The 19,738-nt window shown below is 35.7% G+C and overlaps 1 protein-coding gene across 1 annotated transcript in view; it reads left to right on the top strand.

The window, feature by feature from the left end:
• Nucleotides 1-19,738, top strand: part of LOC145667861 (serine protease inhibitor dipetalogastin-like) — a 39,669-nt gene that overhangs the window by 9,279 nt on the left and 10,652 nt on the right. Inside the window, exon 2 of the mRNA XM_081735294.1 lies at nucleotides 11,497-11,637. Within this exon, the coding sequence (XP_081591420.1) occupies nucleotides 11,497-11,637 (141 nt within the window). The remainder of the gene's footprint in view (nucleotides 1-11,496; nucleotides 11,638-19,738) is intronic.

The raw sequence follows: 19,738 nt of genomic DNA, 5'->3' as shown, positions 1-19,738 counted from the left end.
GCTGCAACACAATATAAATTAGACTCTCTGTGACGGATTATTTTTCGCTTTTTAAAACGGATTAACGAAACGGACAGTTACAGAAGTAAAAAGTATGTTATTTAAAGTGTATATATGCAAGTATTAAAAAGTATTTTTTCTGTTCTTTATTACTATTGATAATAATATTTTTTTTCTTGAAATACTTTGGTCGTTGCGCAACGCTGCACCACTAACGTTAGCCGCCACTGTTTTCCACAAACTCTAGTGATCATCTGTGACTAATCCCTCTGTTGAGTCGGAAGTTGTAAATGTTTTTCAACATCGAACTCGCATAATTTGGAAGATTGCCGTACTTTCACAACTGAAAACGACACTAGATGTTGCTTTTTTTCTTATTATTATTTGTATTCTTTGTCTCCGCCTTTTCTCATGTTTATATGGGGTCTGCGTTCCCATATTTAATTCTTTTGCTTTATGGAGATTAATATTGAAACCAACTGATAGTTATTAATCATATACGAGGAGAAAAATAGACAGAGAAAGATCAACAAACGAAGATGTTTTAAAACGGATAGGAGGGAACGGACACTTTTAGCCAGCATCCTTTGTAGGAAGGCCAATTGGATTTTACATATCTTTCGAAGAAATTATCTTCTTCATATCGCCATAGAAGGAAAAATGGAAGGAAAGCGAGGAATAGGAAGAAGACAAGTAATCGATGATTTGAGAAACAGAAGAAAATATAGGGAGTTAAAAGAGGAAGCTGAAGATGGAAAAACTTGAAAGAATCGTTTCCAGGCTTAAATCTAACTTTAAAAAAAAAAAAAAAACATTAGTATCATGACCTGCCGAAAGGCAGAATACTTAATAATAATATGTAGGAGAAAAAGAACTGTCTCTGATATTCGTGACAGAAAGAAGTTACATTTTTCCTTCTAAAGGATAAATTCGAAATCGAGAAAATGCTATTCTTAGAGATGAAATATTATTAATACCTTTTAAAGAATCATATTAAAGAGAATCTTATACCCCTACCTAGTTTCAGTGCGAAGTTACGGCTCCTTCAATCATGTAACAAGTATTGGTTTCCTGAATAGTAAAACCTGTACATGAAAGTTTTAAATTGAAACTTTATCCATTTATCTATACAATAAAACATGTCAACGTGGCTTACCCTGTAACATAGCCTCGTATATGTATGTATCGACATTATAATTATTTAGCAAATTAGCCAATTTGGATGGGTTCATTGTATATAACCGAGTAGTAAGTAATTGTTATTAAAATAATGGTATTAGGAACCTGTGATCAATTACTTTCTTCCTGAGAATGACACGAGGCTGACCTGTAGCCATCAAGAGATGGTCTCTCAAGATGGTCCCTACTTTAGTGCTACTTTTACCAACCATGATCACTCAGTTTTACACCATTAAGAAAATTGCCATTATAGATGCACTGTAAAAACCTTGACACGTAAGTAGTGGCAAGCCGTCAGGGACCTTCTCTTGCTGGCCTTTCTATAGCTACTTCAACTTACATTATGTCTTATTGTTTCATTTACATTTTCTCTTCTTTAACCATAATTCCCTTACTCAGGGTACCAACAAAAAGAGATAGTGACGAAAAGAGTCAACCAGCAACGATGCTAAAAAGGGGTAAGGGGCGGGATTCCTCCCGGTTGCTACCCTTATCTCCCAACTGCTCTCAGATATGTTGTATTGTAACGTAAGTCAAGTAATATAAAAGTATCCTTTTCTGCATGCACAAATATGGAAATAAGGAATGCATTTCGAGACAAGACTAGAAAGAATTCTTCCAGAATCGAGGTTACACTAAGAAAAAATGTAACACTCTGCAAAAAATGTATAACTGAAAATGTATGTTTTGTAATACTTCCCATATAAGCGTTCCATCTATGCGTATCTTCGTATGAAACAAAGAAATGTATATAGTCGGTCAGGATTTCACAGATGAACGTATATAACATATAGCTGACGTATAGAACAAGAAGACTGTAAGATGTAAGACATTTTGCAGCGGCATGATGTAACATTAAAGCGGGAAAAGGGCAGTACATATATAGCATATAGATAATGTATGTTCAGTACAAATTTCCGTAGTAAACATAAGGATCCCGTATACTCGTAGAATATACCGCTGTCTGGATAACGGGATTTTTTCTCAGTCTAGACGAGCCGACAAAACCTTATTTCTCGTTTCGTCTCATGGGCAGAAATAATCAAAATCATTGTTTCACAATAAAAAAAAACTGAGTACTTGATATTAATTGAAATGAAATATCATTTCTAGATTTATTATTCCCCATGCTCATGCCTTTGAGGTTAAAGGACGGCTGATTAATGAAAGTGAATGATTATAAAATAGTTTGCTGGAATGAAAATGTTGAACGAAATAGGTGAACGTCAAGAAAACCCACTGGCACCATGTTGTCTACTACAAGTACGCATGACCGGAGATCGAACCAAGTGTCTCTCAAACTACAGGTGAACGCTCTATGGCTGAGATACCATGGTCCATCGAAGCTCCTCTGAAATGAAATCTTTAAGTTTTACGTCCCACGATTACGCAGGTTAGGCTAAAGAAGAAGGTGATGATGAGAAATGGATGAAATGGTGGAATGAAAAAAGGGAGGAAACGGGAGAATCCCTAGAAAACCCTTTCACACGGTGTTTGTCCACCACAAAATTCACTTGGAGCGAGCTGGGATCGAACCAAGGACTATTTATCTGTTTGAGAATAAAACTTTTTCGTTATATTGTGCCTGTGTACTTGAGAGGATTATCAAATTCTATCAGTTTGCGGTGTGTCGCGTTATTTTATTTATTTATTTATTTTAATTTTCTAAATTTGGTTACCCTAGTATACCAAATGTATTTCAAATCCATCCTTTCAAATGTATTAGCAATTTAATTTACTTTCTACAGCAATAGAAGAATATGAACTTGTTACATCCTATATTCAATCTGTTAGAAGTTGTACATTTACTATCCAAAAATTCTAGGAGTAAAATTAAAACTTACATATCTTGTAATTGTATTCGCATATGATTTTTAACAAAGTAAACGGTAGTGTAAACAAATGTTTCCCATACATACTAGTTTTCCTCTTCGTTTCATGCCTATTACAAACATAAATAACTAGTAAATTTCTTCGTTTCATACTTATCACAAAGATAAATAACTAGTAAATTTCTTCGTTTCATACTTATCACAAAGATAAATAACTAGTAAATTTCTTCGTTTCATACTTATCACAAAGATAAATAATCTAATAAATTTCTTCGTTTCATACTTATCACAAAGATAAATAACTAGTAAATTTCTTCGTTTCATACTTATCACAAAGATAAATAACTAATAAATTTCTTCGTTTCATACTTATCACAAAGATAAATAACTTGTATATTTCTTCGTTTCATATCCGTTCAGGAGAAAAACACTGTACTCAAGGGCACTGTGTCTATAGTGACGCATCACTTTGTTCCGTGTGTATAACTTCTATAGGATTGATGCTTGTGATCTGTGGTTTAACATGTAATCCAAACAATATGAGCTCACGCCGGAAATTAAACTCGGATTTTCCACTGCAAAAGTGAGAAACCTTACCTTTCAGCTACGAGCAAGCTTCTATTAGATATACAGTAATTGCAGTAAAAATTTTATCACACTTTATTAACAATTCTCGTCTTTATCAGACGTAGGTATTAACCATGGGAATTCCGAAGAATACCATGTACTATATTTGGATATAAAACAAGGTGTGAAATCAATAGTGCACGCTTACGCATAAAATACATTTTTTTTTAATTTATCATTGTTGTTTAGCATTTAACAAGAATCAAGAAATATAGTGCGTGTAATTAATGTTGAGTACGGTCTCACATAACAAAAACTATAGTTATTAACATTAGCAGTGACAAAAAAAAATGTGTCTCAACTCTGAAGTGACTTCTTGTTTTTCCAGGTATAGCCAGAAATACGTTGAGTCGTTTCTTCTCGAAAACACAAGGAAAGCGAAAACTTACTTTTTACAGCGTGTAGTTGAGTTAGCTTCTACCAGATGGAGTAACTTTATGAGCCATCTTCAGCAAATTGCAGGCTTATTTCATTGTTCGTGTGAAATAGTGCTAACAAGAGTTTCCACTAACGCTCCGTCTTCTTTTCTTGATCAGTTTTTCCATTTAAGAACATCGCCTTAGGATCTTCGACAGTGGGGCGGTAGTTTTCTTTCATCTAATTGTAAACTTGTGTATATCTTGTTGCAATTTCAATCTTGTATACTCACCTCTGCTGGATACTTTGACCTTCAACCTCTTTCACATCTGGAAGAAGAAGTCTTCGCTGAACCCAATAGAGGTGACCGACGTTAGAACACCTAAGAATATACGTAGTTACATCTCTTGATAAAGCGAAGGGAAGTGTAAAATTTTAAATATCCCATACAGGTGATTATCGGGAAGTTTGTTTTCTGTGTTTCGCAATTCATTCATCTTCAATAGTGAATGTCTTTCATGTCTTTCACCCATTGGCTCTTACATTTTTAACGATCTGTTTCAGGATGCCTAAGTCAAGTACTCTAGTAGTGTGAAAAATGTGTGCTTTTTAGCACTAGAGTCATATTTCTGTATTTATTTGGGAAGGGGGACTCTCCCGATGCCAGTGAAGTTAACACTTTTCATTAGTTCATTGTAACAATATTGATTGAAACATACACCCAGGTAGTCTAAAAGGTATTAATCCTTTCGCCCACGAGATGATGCAGCAGGTCAGGTCTAACATCATTTCATAGCTGATACTTGATGCTAGTAGATGTACATGCTCGACGTTTAGGTGCCACATGATTTGACTCGAAAACATTTACTCAATCAAGTTGATATCTGCGAATCTCTATTGAAACGTAACGAACTCGAGTCATTTCTGAAGTGATTGATCACAAGTGATAAAAAGTGGTAACCTTCGAAAACAATGTACTGAAAAGCTCGCGGCTTAAGTGAAGAGAAGCTCCACAATTTGTGACAAAGCCTACACTGACCACCAGGAAGATTATGCTATGCGTTTGCTAGAATTGTAAGGAAGTGTGCATCACAAGCTGCTGCCACCGTTCTCAACAATAGAGTCTGGTCTGTACTGCTGACAATTAGTGCCAGTGCCTCTAGGAATTCAAAACAAACATCCGGTACTGTTCAACAGAAAGGTTATCGTGAACCATGCTGACAATGTCAGAAGGCATAAATATTTAACGACCCGTCAAAAATAAAGAGAACTTGGCTGGGACTTTCATGCATCCACTGTATAGCCTGGACCTGGCACCGTTAGTATATCATTTGCTTTGGTTTTGTGCAGGACTGCTTGAAAGATGTTAGATTAGTTTCAAAAGAGTCCTGTGAAAAGCACATGTTACAAATTTTTGACCAGAAACCACAAAAGTTCTGTAGTGTGGAGATTGGGTGTTGCCAGAAAAAAAGGGAAATAATCGTCGAACAAAATGGTCCACACGTATATGGTTATATAACGCTATTTTCGAATCACGCATTTTCAATTTATCCCCCAAAATCTTAATACCTTTTAGACAATCTGCCATATAAAATCAACAGGTATTTGTCCTTACTCCTGCAGTGCCAAAATACAGTTTTGGATATATATTACCGGTATGTCATATTTTGCATTTTTGTTTACGTCATAAATGCACACAGGTTTTCAAAGTTTTGGGGTCATAGAAATTCGAGCCCTGCTAATGAAGATAGGATATGTTATATACACATGGACCTCTAGTATAATAGTGTTGTTAATTTAACAACGGCTTAGTGGCTTAGTGGTAGAGGAATCATCTCAGGTGCATCTTAAGCACTTGGTTTGGTCATAGCACCTGCCAAGAGAGTTTTGTAATGAACAAACACAGTGTCTGTGGGGTTTTCTCGGAATTTTTCCGTTTCCTCTCAGCTTCATCATTTCGCCATTATCATCCATGTCATCATCGCTGTCTCCCTTAACTTTAGAGTACAATCGTAGGGACGTTAAACTAAAAATAATAATAATAATAATAATGTAGGAGTGTGTTCTGTTTCCTCTCTCTTTATTCCACCATTTCGTCCGCTTCTCTTAGCCTTGCATTACTTTTGCTTTTGCATTCTTTGTTCACACTGTTGTTAATTTGTTCAATAATAGATAAATTCACAATATGACCTTCCACTTGACAATGCATTGCTACTGCTATATGCAATATAGGAAATCAAATTTCGCATTGAAAACAAATAATAACTACATTTTTGCACGTGTAGTCACTTGGTTGCGTACTACGTCATTAACCAAAATCTTGCTGTCAATCTAACACCTAAGCCTTCAATGATTCAAAAAAAAAAAGTTTCTACAGAACGGAAGTTGATACAAAATTGTGAATTCCCAAAAGGTTATATTTCAAGCGGATGTCCTTTTGTTTAAGTTCTTGCGTAAGGTTTTGTTACTGTGTTCACTGTCACGATCACGTTATTCTGTAATGACATTTTCTCATATAAAAAAAATACTTTGAATTCATTGATGCTTCATATCCAAATTACAAGTCACTGTGAAGAGTTCTGTCATGAGTTTTCGTTCTGTAATAGTATTCTTTCTAGGTAAGATATATATATTTTTGTATATACACATAAATTTTTATAGACATTTTTAGATACTATAATTTGCTCTGCCTGAAATAATAGGTGGTCATTTGATTGTCGTCTTGTACAGTTCGAATGAAATCATAACCATTCAGTTTTAATATTAAATTTTCAACAATAACATGAGCATTAAATGTTAAAATAGTGTCCAAAAATGAGACCTATGTCAGTCGATATACCTCATAGAGCTGAACAAAATGTCATATGTGGGGCTAAATCCTCATAGTTGTCGAGAAAATCGTCTGAAACTAATTTATGGCGCTAAAGTTGTGGCCAACAATACCAGGTTCAATAACACGTCGCCTATTATTATGAACGGATATTAGGATCGAGGAACACGCTACAGGGACGTGTTCCGTCGGGGGAGACGAACTGCATTTGATGCATTTGACTGCATTTTTATGACACAAGTTCTTGCGAATACGTCCGTAACAAGTTCCTTTAGTTTTAGTTACATAGTTTGTGAGCATAATTCAAGAGAAGTGAGACACGAATTCAGAAAACAAAAAAACAAAAAAAAGTGAGAACAATTAGCAAAAGAAGTTAATATATATATATATATATATATATATATATATATATATGTGTGTGTGTGTGTGTGTGTGTGTGTTCTAAAAATGGCGGCCACGGATCACAGAGCACCATTCTACAGTCCAAAATAAAGTAAAAATGTTATATGATGGTATGCCCTCCGGGGCCTCCTTCAGCCACTATGGGAAAATTTGGCAACGTCGCATATTAACTTGGAGTCATTAACATTATTCTACGAATACAACAAGCAGTTGAATCGATTGCTACACTAATAAGTAATGCTAGTGTCAATCGATATCGACTTTAACTGTCTTCTGGAAAGAATCGATATAACTATTTGATAGATTGGCAGATCTAATCTATGGTTCTTTATTTGCAACATAGTGCAATTTGTGTCTCTAGGCGAGGACTCGAAAGATATATATATATATATGATGTAAATGTAATAGCTTTACAAGAAATTATGTGAAAAGTTATTTTCCACTGAAAAAAAATCTAAATTATGAAAGGAGCGTTATTCAATGTGAATCGATCCCTTAAGCTAAGATATTGCGATATTATTTACATTTAATAGTTCGTACACTAAGAAAGCAAGAAATTCAGAAATATTTGCCCTCTTTTTTCAGAATGATATAACAAAAACAACAGAAGTGAGATCGTAACTTTGTGATGGTATGTAACAGTTACCAAAAATGAGATCAAACATTAGTATGCGCTGTCCTATTCTCTTACGATAAGAGTTCCTCAGAGAATCACGGGAATCAATCACAATCTTTATTTTTGTAGAATGATCTTGACTTTTTCCTCAATCAATGTACCTTACTGTATTCATCCTTTTCGTCATCCCAGTGGCGTAACTAAAGGCTTGGGGACCTCCCCACGCGCATCGTGGAGTGGGGCCCCTTCTCTACGTCCCACTTCACGATTTGGGGCTCCCTGATGCCTTGGGGGCTTCCTGCAATGCGAGGTCTGCGGGGCCCTTATTTACACCCCTGCTTCACCCTTTTCTCCATCTTTTTCTTCCTATGATGAAGAAACGAAGTTCTTATGTATGGAATAGGTTGTCGTCTTCCAGACAACAATAGCTTCATCAGTGCTTCAAAAATGAAATAAATTAGTGTAAAAAGTAACATAATCTTAATTTGAGAAACAAAGTAGCTATTTATTCATTACGATTTTTTGAAAAATGAAATTCCAGGAAAGTACTATTTCTTACTATGGAATACAGGTATGATTGCATTGTGAAGCGTTGCTTAGTGTGGTGTATTATTTCTGTCTGTTGTGTAATAAGTTTAATAGCGATAAGATTTTTATTATATTTTATCTTTGTTTATTTATTTATTTATTTATTTATTATCTACCATCCTTATTTCATGTATTGCGTGAACCAAACTTAGGAACGGTCATGTTCGCAATGAGGAAATTTTGATTTCAGTAGTTTCCGCTGCCATCAATTCATTTCCTTGTGGTAACCTAGAGTTCAAGGTTATAGTTAGATGGAAAATTGTTTACACTGTAAAAAATTTCATAGGTAAATTTACAATAAACGTTGGCAATCTGATTGCCAAGCCTCTATGTAAATTAATTTACACCTATAAAGTAAAATTCCTAATACGAAATGATGTAAAATTACATTTTCATCAATAAAAAGATTTTTCTTATAAATTTGCTATGAATGTTTAAAAAATTACTAATTTACTAATTTTGTAATTTAATGTAGAGAAATGTACAGCAACTTACAAAATGAAGCTTAAATATTTTACATTGATATTTGGTAATTTAAACTACATAAATTTTTTCCAGTATAGATAGTAGTACGTTTAAAAAGATAAGAAAAGAACAGTTTTTTTTTGTTAATAATTGGACTAGAATTTTTAAAAATCCATTTTACATCAGTTTGTGTAAACTCAATGTAAAATTTGAGTTTTGATTTGCGGTAATTTGTTTCACATATTGATTTTTTATGTTTGGGATTTGACACCTTAATTTAAATCTTGAGTTTTGCGATAATTTTGTGTATTGCATTGAAAAAAATCAAAATTCGTCACAAATTTCTTCATAGACTCACCACCAAAAATACATAAATATTTTGCATTGCAAATTGCGATCTGACAAAAATTGAGAGTATGTGGGGAACTCTCAGCGGTCGGACAATTTCTTATAACAATAGTTTTAAAATGTCTCATTATAGACAAATTAAATATACAATTCATTTGATTTAGTAACTTATACTATTGTTATTTACTTTAATAGTACGAAGTTGAACCACGATACTCAGGAGTTGCATGATGTTTTTTTTTTTTTTTTCTTGAATTAACTTGCATAGAAGTTTATCTTCGATACCTCGCAAATAGAGCAGAAGCTCTTCCATTCGTATTATTTTATTCTAAAAGTTATCGCGTGACTTATGATATATTACAAACTAATAACAACTGTAGTAACTCAGTTTTAAAGGATAATGTTTTATATTATGACTAAAAATTTGTTTCAAATAAGTATGACCAAAAATGAACAAGCTATAAGATTATTATTATTATTATTATTATTATTAGTAGTAGTAGTAGTAGTAGTAGTAGTAGTAGTAGTAGTAGTAGTAGTAGTAGTAGTAGTAGTAATAGTAGTACTAGTAGTAGTAGTAGTAGTAGTAGTAATAGTAGTAGTAGTAGTAGTAGTAGTAGTAGTAGTAGTAGTAGTAGCATGAGGGCAGATAGTAGTAACGGATAGTAGAGGGAAAGTATTTTTTAAAAGAGTTTAATATGTACCAAACTAAAGAAAGCACAAATGAACTTACATCTTTTTCCTACTTTTCTACATAGTCACCCAGTTTCTCAGCACAATTCTCCAGCGTGGTACCAGTTTCAAGATGCCTTGTTTATAGAAGTTCGTTTGGTTGGAGTATAACCATCTGCGGACTGCTGATTTCACTTTCGCACCTGTCGCAAAGTGTTGGCCGGTCAGGAATTTCCTTGTAAGACCAAAGAGGTGAAAGTCTGACGATGCCAGATCCGGATTGTACGGAGGATGCTCAAGCATCTTCCACACAAATTTATTGAGTTTCTGACAGACAGGAGCAGCAACGTGTGGATGGGCATCGTCATGAAAATGTTTGATACCGTCAGCATTAATATGTCTGCGTTTGTCACGAAGGGCACGACGCAGCTTAACCAGAGTTTTAATGTAGGTTTACATTTACAGTTGTCCCATGCTCAGCAAAGTCCACCAATAACATACCAAACATGTCCCAGAACACTGTCATAAGAACTTTCCTCGCAGATTTAGTCACCTTAAATTTTTTCGGACTGTGGAACCAGCATGTTTCCACTCCATAGAGGCCTGCTTGGTTTCGTGCGTGTAGTGATACGCCCACGACTCATCATCACCAATAACCATACCTTTCAAAAGTCATGCCCTTCTGTACCGTAACGCTTAGGTGATCCAAACTTGTGATCATTCGCTGGACCTTGTGGTTGTCTGTTAGGTTCTTAGGCACCCAGCGAGCACTTACTGCACTGAATCGCAACATATGAACAATGTTGTACACCACAGCATAGGAAATGTTGAATTTCTTCGATAAGGTTCGCAGGTGCACACGCCGGTAATTCAAAATTGCTGCCTCGATGGCGCGGATATTGTCTGGTGTTGAATCTGTTATCGGCCACCAGGAGCGTGGCGCATCACTAAGGTTTCCACGGCCTTCTTCAAAGAATGCATACACCTGGAGACATTGCTACGGTCCACACAATCATCCCCATACACGCCACGCATGTTCCTGTCAATTTCACTCGGTGTATGCCCTTTGGCTCACAAATATCTAACCACACCTCGCTGCTCGTACACATGTGGACAACAGTAACATGTGCGCCATGTTTGTTTCGTAGTTCAGGCTTCTCGCGGTAGAGCTGCACAGGAGAAAAAATACCCTCTGTAGTGCCAACTTAAACTCTCTCGTAGTGCAGTTTCACCAGTCCAGCGTTACTTTCAGCGTTACATTGTGAGTTACTTTCAGATCTGCTCTAGTAGTAGTAGTACTAGTATTAGTATTGGCAACTTCTGAAAATTTACTCGAAACTTCTTGAACTTGGGTTTATTGAAAATAAAACAGTACACGTTAAATGTATTTAAGCAGCTCTCTAACTGCTCCAGATTTCCGCGTCAACACCGAAAACTCTTATATCGAACGCGGGTGAATGCGAGACTATTCCAATGCAGGGAATATCTTATAAGTAAAGCAATTTTTTAGTTAAAAAATTATACGTTTAAAATTTTCTGTTGGTAGATTGTTTCTTATTATCTCTTTTGTTATTCTTCAGCATTGATCGTTCAAGTGTACTGCGAAGACTGTGAAACTGCATCTTCAGATGAAACATGGGATCCTGTATGCTACAAAGGGAGCACCACAATTGAAAATAGGAATACTTTGAAATGTTATTTACAATATAAATCTTATGAAGGTAACAGCAAGTAATACTATGTAATAAGAACATGTTGGCAGTGTGTGTGTGTCTAATTCACAGTCATGAGTAAACTTAGTTATGTAAGAGATTAGAGCTACCAATAATTGGCTAATATCTGTTTTGTGGTCTCGGTAATTATTCTGTTTAATTTTCTGCCTATTTTAGAACAGTATTTTAACACATTAGAATCCGTTCTCAATCATGAGCTAAGTTTTCAATAAAAGTACCGAAGAATAACTAGTGATTGTATGCATTATATAGAGTATATACTTTATATGAATCTTCTAATTTCTAGAACTTTCTTGTGGCTTTATATTATGTCTTATAGACTCGGTACTAAAAGCGACGCTAAAATCCGATCCAAGTAATAATTTCTTGGATTTTTCCTTTTTTTTAAAGAAAAAAAGGTGAATTCACCCCTTTTCTACTGATTGGTTTCAACGCTATAGACTATACTGGAGTGTCTCAGAGAAACACACGCTATGTCCCATAAAAGTCGAAGAAATTTTACAAACTTACCTTTGAACATCCTTTTTCTTAACAGAATGAACTCATTTCGTCACTTGTCAGTGATTTCATGCCCACCTAATAAGTGAATTTACCCCTTGGTCATTGGTTGGATTAGAATTTAGCGTTTTTCAGCATTAAAACTACATGAGACGTAGTAGTATTTGAGGAAACTCTTGTGATTCTGAATCCCTGGCTTAGAACCCATAGTCCCTGGTCAAGTGCCCATAGTCCGCCATTACCCAAGGGTACTTAGGACCAGCTAAATTTTGGCAATGAATACGTTGGCCCCCCCCTTCAAATTTTGGGAGGAATGTATAAGACCACCCTTAAATTTTGGAAATTGTCAAATTTTAAAATGTGCTAGTTTATTACAGAAGCATAGTATGTTCCTTTATGTGTTTAGGTTTTCCATCTCTTTCTGTTTTAAGAGTAAAACAATTATCAACTCAAATTATGCCAAAGATACATAGGACCACCTCTTAAATTTTAGAAATTATCGTATTTAAAATTTTGGAGGGTAGTGTATTTTTGTAAGTTTCCTTGGTCTATATCGTTCCCGTTTATGGGTTAAATATACCAAAACAACCAAATTTAGAAGGTTTTTGAGATATTTTACTCTCTTGAACGATGCTTTATTATGTTATAGATACGGGTTCATTCTCTTTCATAGGTTTGGGTACATTAGTGATACACTATCAAATTTTGGGAAAGATGTTCAGCCATTCTTAAATTTAAAAAATTGCCGAAATTTTTTTTAAAAAAATTAGGATATTATAGGACCGTGATATATTTTCTGTGTAAGCTTGGTCGGCTCATCTTGGTCCCTTTTATGATTAAAAAATATGAAGTTGGATTTGGACCTAATTTATCTTCTTTAACGAGATGAAAGTCACATGACAATTCAACAGGTACATATAGGAGTTACCTTTTTTGACAAGTCCAGATTTGAATCTGGTACTAGCTTTTAATTTGCCTGTTACTTTAATTTATAGGTTCATGCGTCATACAGCCTCGTATGATAAAATATGGTGACCAGAATTTTAGCTTGTAAAAACGAGAAGCATATGAATCAGGGAAAGTAAACCTCTTATTCAGATGTTACATTTTGGACCCAGCAGTGTTTTCAAGTTACAAAATACGCAAATAGTGGTGATAACGCATTCAAGAACATTTAAAAATTACAAATACTCAAGTCCGTTCAAAATTCCAGGTACAGTCTAAAAATTCCAAATGATTTTCTTTTACCCCCCCAAAAAAAATAGCTAAATACACAACGATTTTAGTGAAATAGAGTATAATTTGACACACTTTATATTTTAAATAGTGATGAACAAATGCAAGACCAAGACCAAGACCAAGACTCAGGTGGTCTTGGTCTTGGTCTTGGTCTTGCACATCCTGTCTTGGTCTTGGCCTTGCACCGGAATCCTTGGTCTTGGTCTTGGTCTTTGCTTGGAAGAGTCTTGCAAGTCTTGCTTTTAATAAATCTTACGATTTTCATAGGTAAATTTTACTCCGGATATAAGGGATAATAAATTCTACAACGCGCCAATAGTAACGGTAATACAATGTATGTTTCTAAATGTAATATATTTTATAGTTTAATTTCGTGTAAGTATGATGAAAGTGTACAACATAGGCGATGACCTTTATATTTTTCAATGGGTGACCACACTTCACTGCTTATAAGTTAAATCACAAAGTTTCGTAATCTTATCATACTTTTTAACAGATCCAATACTCCACTGGTTTCCAAACTGGGGAGACTACGTCTGAGACGCATGAAAGAAAATCAAGACGGTACAGATTACTGAAATACTATGAATTGCAAAACTATTTTTACACTTTAAAGGCGTGAGATTTTTTTTTCTTTTCAACCACGATTAGTTAATCTTTGTATTGAACAAACTTCCAACTAAACATTGAAATTTTTGTTTTACGGATTCTAATGTGTACTATATTGGGCATAAATATAGACATTACGCAAAAGCAATGAAAAAATTGGAAGCTTTCGAAACGTGGACATGGAGAAAAAAGGAGTGAATTAGCTGAGTTGAACGGAAAACGAATGAGAAGGTGTTAGAAATAGTAGCAGTAGGGGAGAAAAAAATTAGATGTAATTAAGAGGAGGAAGAGGAACTGGTTGGGACATTGGCTGAGGAGGTACTGTATTATGAGGGACGTGCTAGAATGTATGGTGGAAGGAAAAAGAGGGAGGGAGAAGGAGACTAGTTGAAAGAACGTATTAAAACAGAAAATTGCTGCGTCAAGACGAAGAGACTAGCTGGGGACCACCGTATATCGAAGCTTCTCAGTTGCAGCAAGTGGCCTGAAAAGTAATAGCAGAAAAGTTATGATGGTGATATGTTTACCAATATTGGTCAAAGAGAGAGAGAGAGAGAGAGAGAGAGAGAAATAAAATAATAATGATTATAATCAAGCCTCTTAATATTTTACAATAATTTGAGTGAAAACTGAAAACTACTCAACTGCTTATGTCTTAAAAATACAAATAACGACAAAATAACGGCATCAAACTCTAAGTTATTTGAAATAGCTGTACAAAATCACTCTCACTCGTGAATATGAATTATTTATTGTTGTATAATGTTATATCGCTTAATTTTCGATGTGCCGTATACCTAAGGAGGCTAAAAATTATATTGATAAACAATTATTCAACATATAAGCATCCGCACATAAAATCAAGCTTCCGGTTACATGCATTAAGTTTTTGTCAATGTCATGAAAATGTTATTTTGATATTAATTTTATGAGCACACATTGAAAATTTCCAACGGATGCTCGAGCCTTGGAGTCAAGGTCATACCCATGTAGTCGGCAAATATAGTGTACGGAATTACTGATGTTCAATATTACATTTCTTTTTAGTTTTGAAAGAACATCACTAGTTCATTTTGAAATGAAATGAAATATCTAGTTTAACGTCCCACGATTATAGCGAGACTAAAGTAGACGATGATTATGAGAAATGAATGAAATGGTGGAGTGAAGAAAGTAGAAGGAAACGGGAAAACCCCTAGAAAACACACGTTCAAGATGTTTGTCCACCAAAAGAACTTATATGTCGCAAGCTAGGATCGAACCAGGGACCCCACGCACCAGAAGTCAACGCTCTACCACTTTTTTAAAATTAACTGATTCACCGAACGTGCCTCATTAACTTACTTATCTACTTATCACTAATATCTACTTAATTTTACTCGCTTATTACTCATTTAACTCGCTTTATCAGTAAACTAGAACGACAGGAACACGAACACAGAAACACCGTGGACAATTAAAATTCTATAGGTTCTCCCACAAGGAATGGAACCCGGGACCGCGTACACCAAAGGCGCACGTGTTAGCCACTAGACCAACGACCACTGAGCCACTGCGTCTATAACATGTTTTAGTTTACCTTTCGCTTATCCGCTTCTTGCGGCCACAACTATTCTTCGTATGATTTCCCAAAATCTAATCATGGACCGTCGCAAACAAATCCAATGATGACCAAAGTAAATCAGACATTGAAGTTCTTATACCTTGTAACAATTCATAGAATTATCCTTTCGGTCATCTCGCGAACAACCGGTTCAGAAGAACGACATATTGTAACTATATGCTACAGGGACAGATCAACTGACACGGATTGCATAAACTACGGGGAACACATTCACTCCAGCGGCATTTTTACTGAAGCCAACAGATTCAAGTGAAAGATATAATGAATTTTCCCCTTCGTTTTTACATTCTTAAAAAAATCAAGTCGTACAAGTACTTGTGCAAGACTCTTGCGCAAGAGTCTTTGTCTTGGTCTTGGTCTTGGTCTTGGTCTTGTCGATATGGTCTTGGTCTTGTCGATATGGTCTTGGTCTTGGTCTTGGTCTTGCACCCCTTGGTCGTGGTCTTGGTCTTGCATCGGGATTCCTGGTCTTGGTCTTGGTCTTACATGCAAGACTCTTGCAGAAACTGCAAGACCAAGACTCTTGTGCTCATCACTAATTTTAAATAACAATGTTCAATGTTATTACTTTCGCACTAGAGCACACACACGCAAGTTCATCTTGCTTTTACTTTTCTTTAGCTATATCTTTTTATTTTTTCTAGGAGGCGATTTTTCGAGTAGCTTGGAGGCCTCCATGCGGATTAATCTGGCACTGGCCGTGGGTAACCTCTTTCCCTTGTTATTTCTATTGAGGTAAATTCCTTTGTCGTTAACATCCCACAAATTCAAATAAGTGAATGAAAAATATTTTTTAAAAATATATAAAGCTTGCCTTTACAGCTTGAAAAGTTGGTAGAAAAAGAAGTTTTCGCTGCTTTGGATCGTTTCCAGCTGCGACCAGTGCATTATTCTCTGCTTCTTTACGTTTCTGATATCCGGATTTTTCTTTCTTTCGTTTTTGTGTTAATCGTGTACTTTTTCTCAATTCCATCACTTTCAGATTTTAAAGAAAACCAAATTTCCCAAATGAAACAGTTCTACGCTTAGAGTATCATAGATAGAACCATGCGCGCCGACTACGTGGGTGCTCCAGCGCTCCAGCACCCACATAAATAATCTTGTGGGTGTAACGCACCCACAAGACTTTCAGTTTGATAGATACAAAATAAAATAAATTACTGACCTTTAAAACATAATTGTTTGTTTCAAATGTGTTTGTGCAAAGGTAACCAAGCAACTCACTACCCCCTTCCTTTCCTGTCTCTGGCCTAGCCAAAGGCAGTCTCCACAATGAAAAAAATGGAACAATATTGTGAATAGAATCGCACCTTTCCGGTTTGCTTTGATGTTTCCTTATAAATGACACACTACAATACGACTTACCCTTAGAGGACCGGTATATTTTATCACAGCACAACCCTTCGTGACAGTGTTCATAAAAAATTTTAACTAAAAGGAAATCAATCAAAAAATATCGAGACTCCCCTGAAAACATATAGCACGTCCTGTCATTTATATGCACCCACATACATTTGGGAAAGTCGGCGCCGTTGTATAGAACATAATCCTTATTACAGTTTTGGCATCACAAATATGTATGTGGCTATTTGCGTACTGTACGTTTTAACCGTTAGCAGTGATTCGCAACCCTTGCGTAAATGTATTGAAACTGAAATAGAATATTTCGAATAGTGTTTACTCAGCTATAATTGAGTTTATTTTTAACGCTTTTTAGTTCTACCTTTAAACAAAAAAGATCAAGTTCGGGTTACAACAACAACCGCAGTTCTTTTTACCTTTTCGAGGTTTTAGATGGAAGTGAAAACAATAGGTGAAAACAAAAACGATTACTAAACAAAAAAAAAATGATTTTATAATTGTAAAATTTATTTTCTAGGGATTGGAAAGGACGAAACTTGTTTTATTACTAATCGCTGTGAAATGAAGTGTTAAGAAAATACCATTAAGATCATCGTTAATCGGGTTCCAAGTTACGACAATAATTCTGCCGTCCTAAGCTAAAGTGAAAAGACCTAAGCGAAAAGACCTTAACTTCACATTTTTCGAAAATCGATATATTGGTATGGGAATGTTCGTAGTACAATTCTGCATCTATCTAAAGTGAAACTGACGTGGTTTGACCAATAGGTAGGGGGTAATGACGTCATGAGTGTTTACCTTATGTTCAAAACTGTAACTGAAAGTAAGCAAAAAGACCTTAAGTGGCAATTCACAAGCAAAAATATTTAACTGTATTACCACACAAATTTTAGATCGTGAAAATATATTTAATAAAGTTTTACTGAAATACAACGAATTTGAACGTACAGACTAAGCCAAAACGCGTTTTGCTTATTTTCTCGAAAGTATGTGAAATGGAGATAAGACCTTTTCGCTTAGCAGGGCAGAATTGAGGAGCCTAGTATCAAAATACGCCACATCCATTTCACTTAGTTTCGAGTAATCTCGCAAAACGTGCAGTGAAGCTCCATATACACGCGTACAAAGTCCCATAATTGTACCAGTCTGTTTTCATAGAATTCCTTTAGATCAAACATGTAACAAGCGGTATATAACTCAATTTCAGTAAAAAAAAAATGAATTTTTCGGCTTTTGATACTAGACGCCTCAATTAATTGTAACATCTTTCCATGCCCTGTTTGCTTTGGAGGCTCGTTCGTATTAAGGACCCATATGACCTGTGTAATATATACATTTCCCTAGGATGAATTATTACTCATAACACACGCATAAATACAATCAAATTAGTTTTGATGTTACTATTAGTAGCATAACTAAGATCGCGTACCCCCAGTCCCCCACAATATTCGCAAATGGGCCTCCGTCAATATTCGTGCACTAGGTATATCGAATTAGAAACCCCATCTTGCTATCTCCCTTCCTCTTTATCGACTCGAATTTTAAAAAGACAGGATTATATCAGAAATGAAGACCTCCTTCTTCCCGAGTTTTGAAAACAAGTAAAAAAAAAGAAAAAAACATAAGTTAAAAAAGAAAGATTTGCAAGAAAGGAGTGGTGCGTTTCCATTGAACTTCACTATTTCCCGTGTACTTTATATATACCGGTACAATAAAAAGAAATTGTCCCAATCTAATGCCTTGTTAACTCCAATAGTTTTGTAATGTCTTTGCTACTCTTGAATAAGAACGTGAAGAATATTCTATGCAGATCCTCCTACAGCAAGGAAATCATGTTAGACATGAAATTTGAAACAAGAATTGCGGCGTAGGAAAGAACCAGGTCCCCTGAACAAAATGGTGATATTAGAAATCGTACCTGTGGCCAGAAACCCAAGAATTCGGGCCCTACATGTTTTGGCTCAAGTCCCTTCTATTCGATATCAAATATATTGCGCTGTCCATTATTGACATGCAGCATTACAGTATTGTCTTGTAATGTTCGATTGAATAACATTCAGGCAGGATAGTAAGGAAACTTACTTTTGTGAACAAAAAACATGGAGAATATGGCATAAACATCCTTTGTAGGTCTGATTTCTTGGCTTCGGGCCCAGGGCCAGATTTACGACATCACCGGTGTGCCCAGAGGAAACGGACCCTTTCCAATGCAATCATCCACGTCCAAAAACCTCCATGCTTCATTGCTGAATAGAAGGGACTCGACCCTATACTTTCGAAGCCCGATATCTGGGGACATCAGGCCCCGGGCTCGATTTGTGACATCACTGCTGTTCTTAGGGGACCACGACCTTTCCTTTGCTACCTCCCACATCCAAGAACTACATATTTCATTGGTGAATAGAAGGTACCTAAGCTCGAAACTTTGGGGCCGATTTCTGAGGCTTCGGGCCCATTTTGTCACATCACCGCTGTGCTCAGGGGATGATTATTTATCGCCACCACTCGCGTCCAACAATTCCATGTGTAACACGGTTTCCTTACCGTAGGAGAATCAGCTCCATGCTCTTTATATGTTATCGATTACATATCACATTATTGAATACATAAATTATGGAGGAGTTTACTTTCTCAAGTTAATAACTTACATGTATTTTTAAGACTTTTTTATTATCTTATTGATTTTTCAACAAACAAGGCTCCGGGTTAGGCGGGGTCTCCTTTTCCTAGTGCCACCCCGCTTCACTAGCACTGCGG

This window comes from Thermobia domestica, chromosome 13, assembly GCF_964235325.1.
Source record: "Thermobia domestica chromosome 13, izTheDome1.hap1.1, whole genome shotgun sequence".
Taxonomy (NCBI): Eukaryota; Metazoa; Arthropoda; class Insecta; order Zygentoma; family Lepismatidae; genus Thermobia; species Thermobia domestica.
Note: the sequence above shows the minus strand (reverse complement) of the source record. Positions and strands in the feature narration are given on the sequence as shown.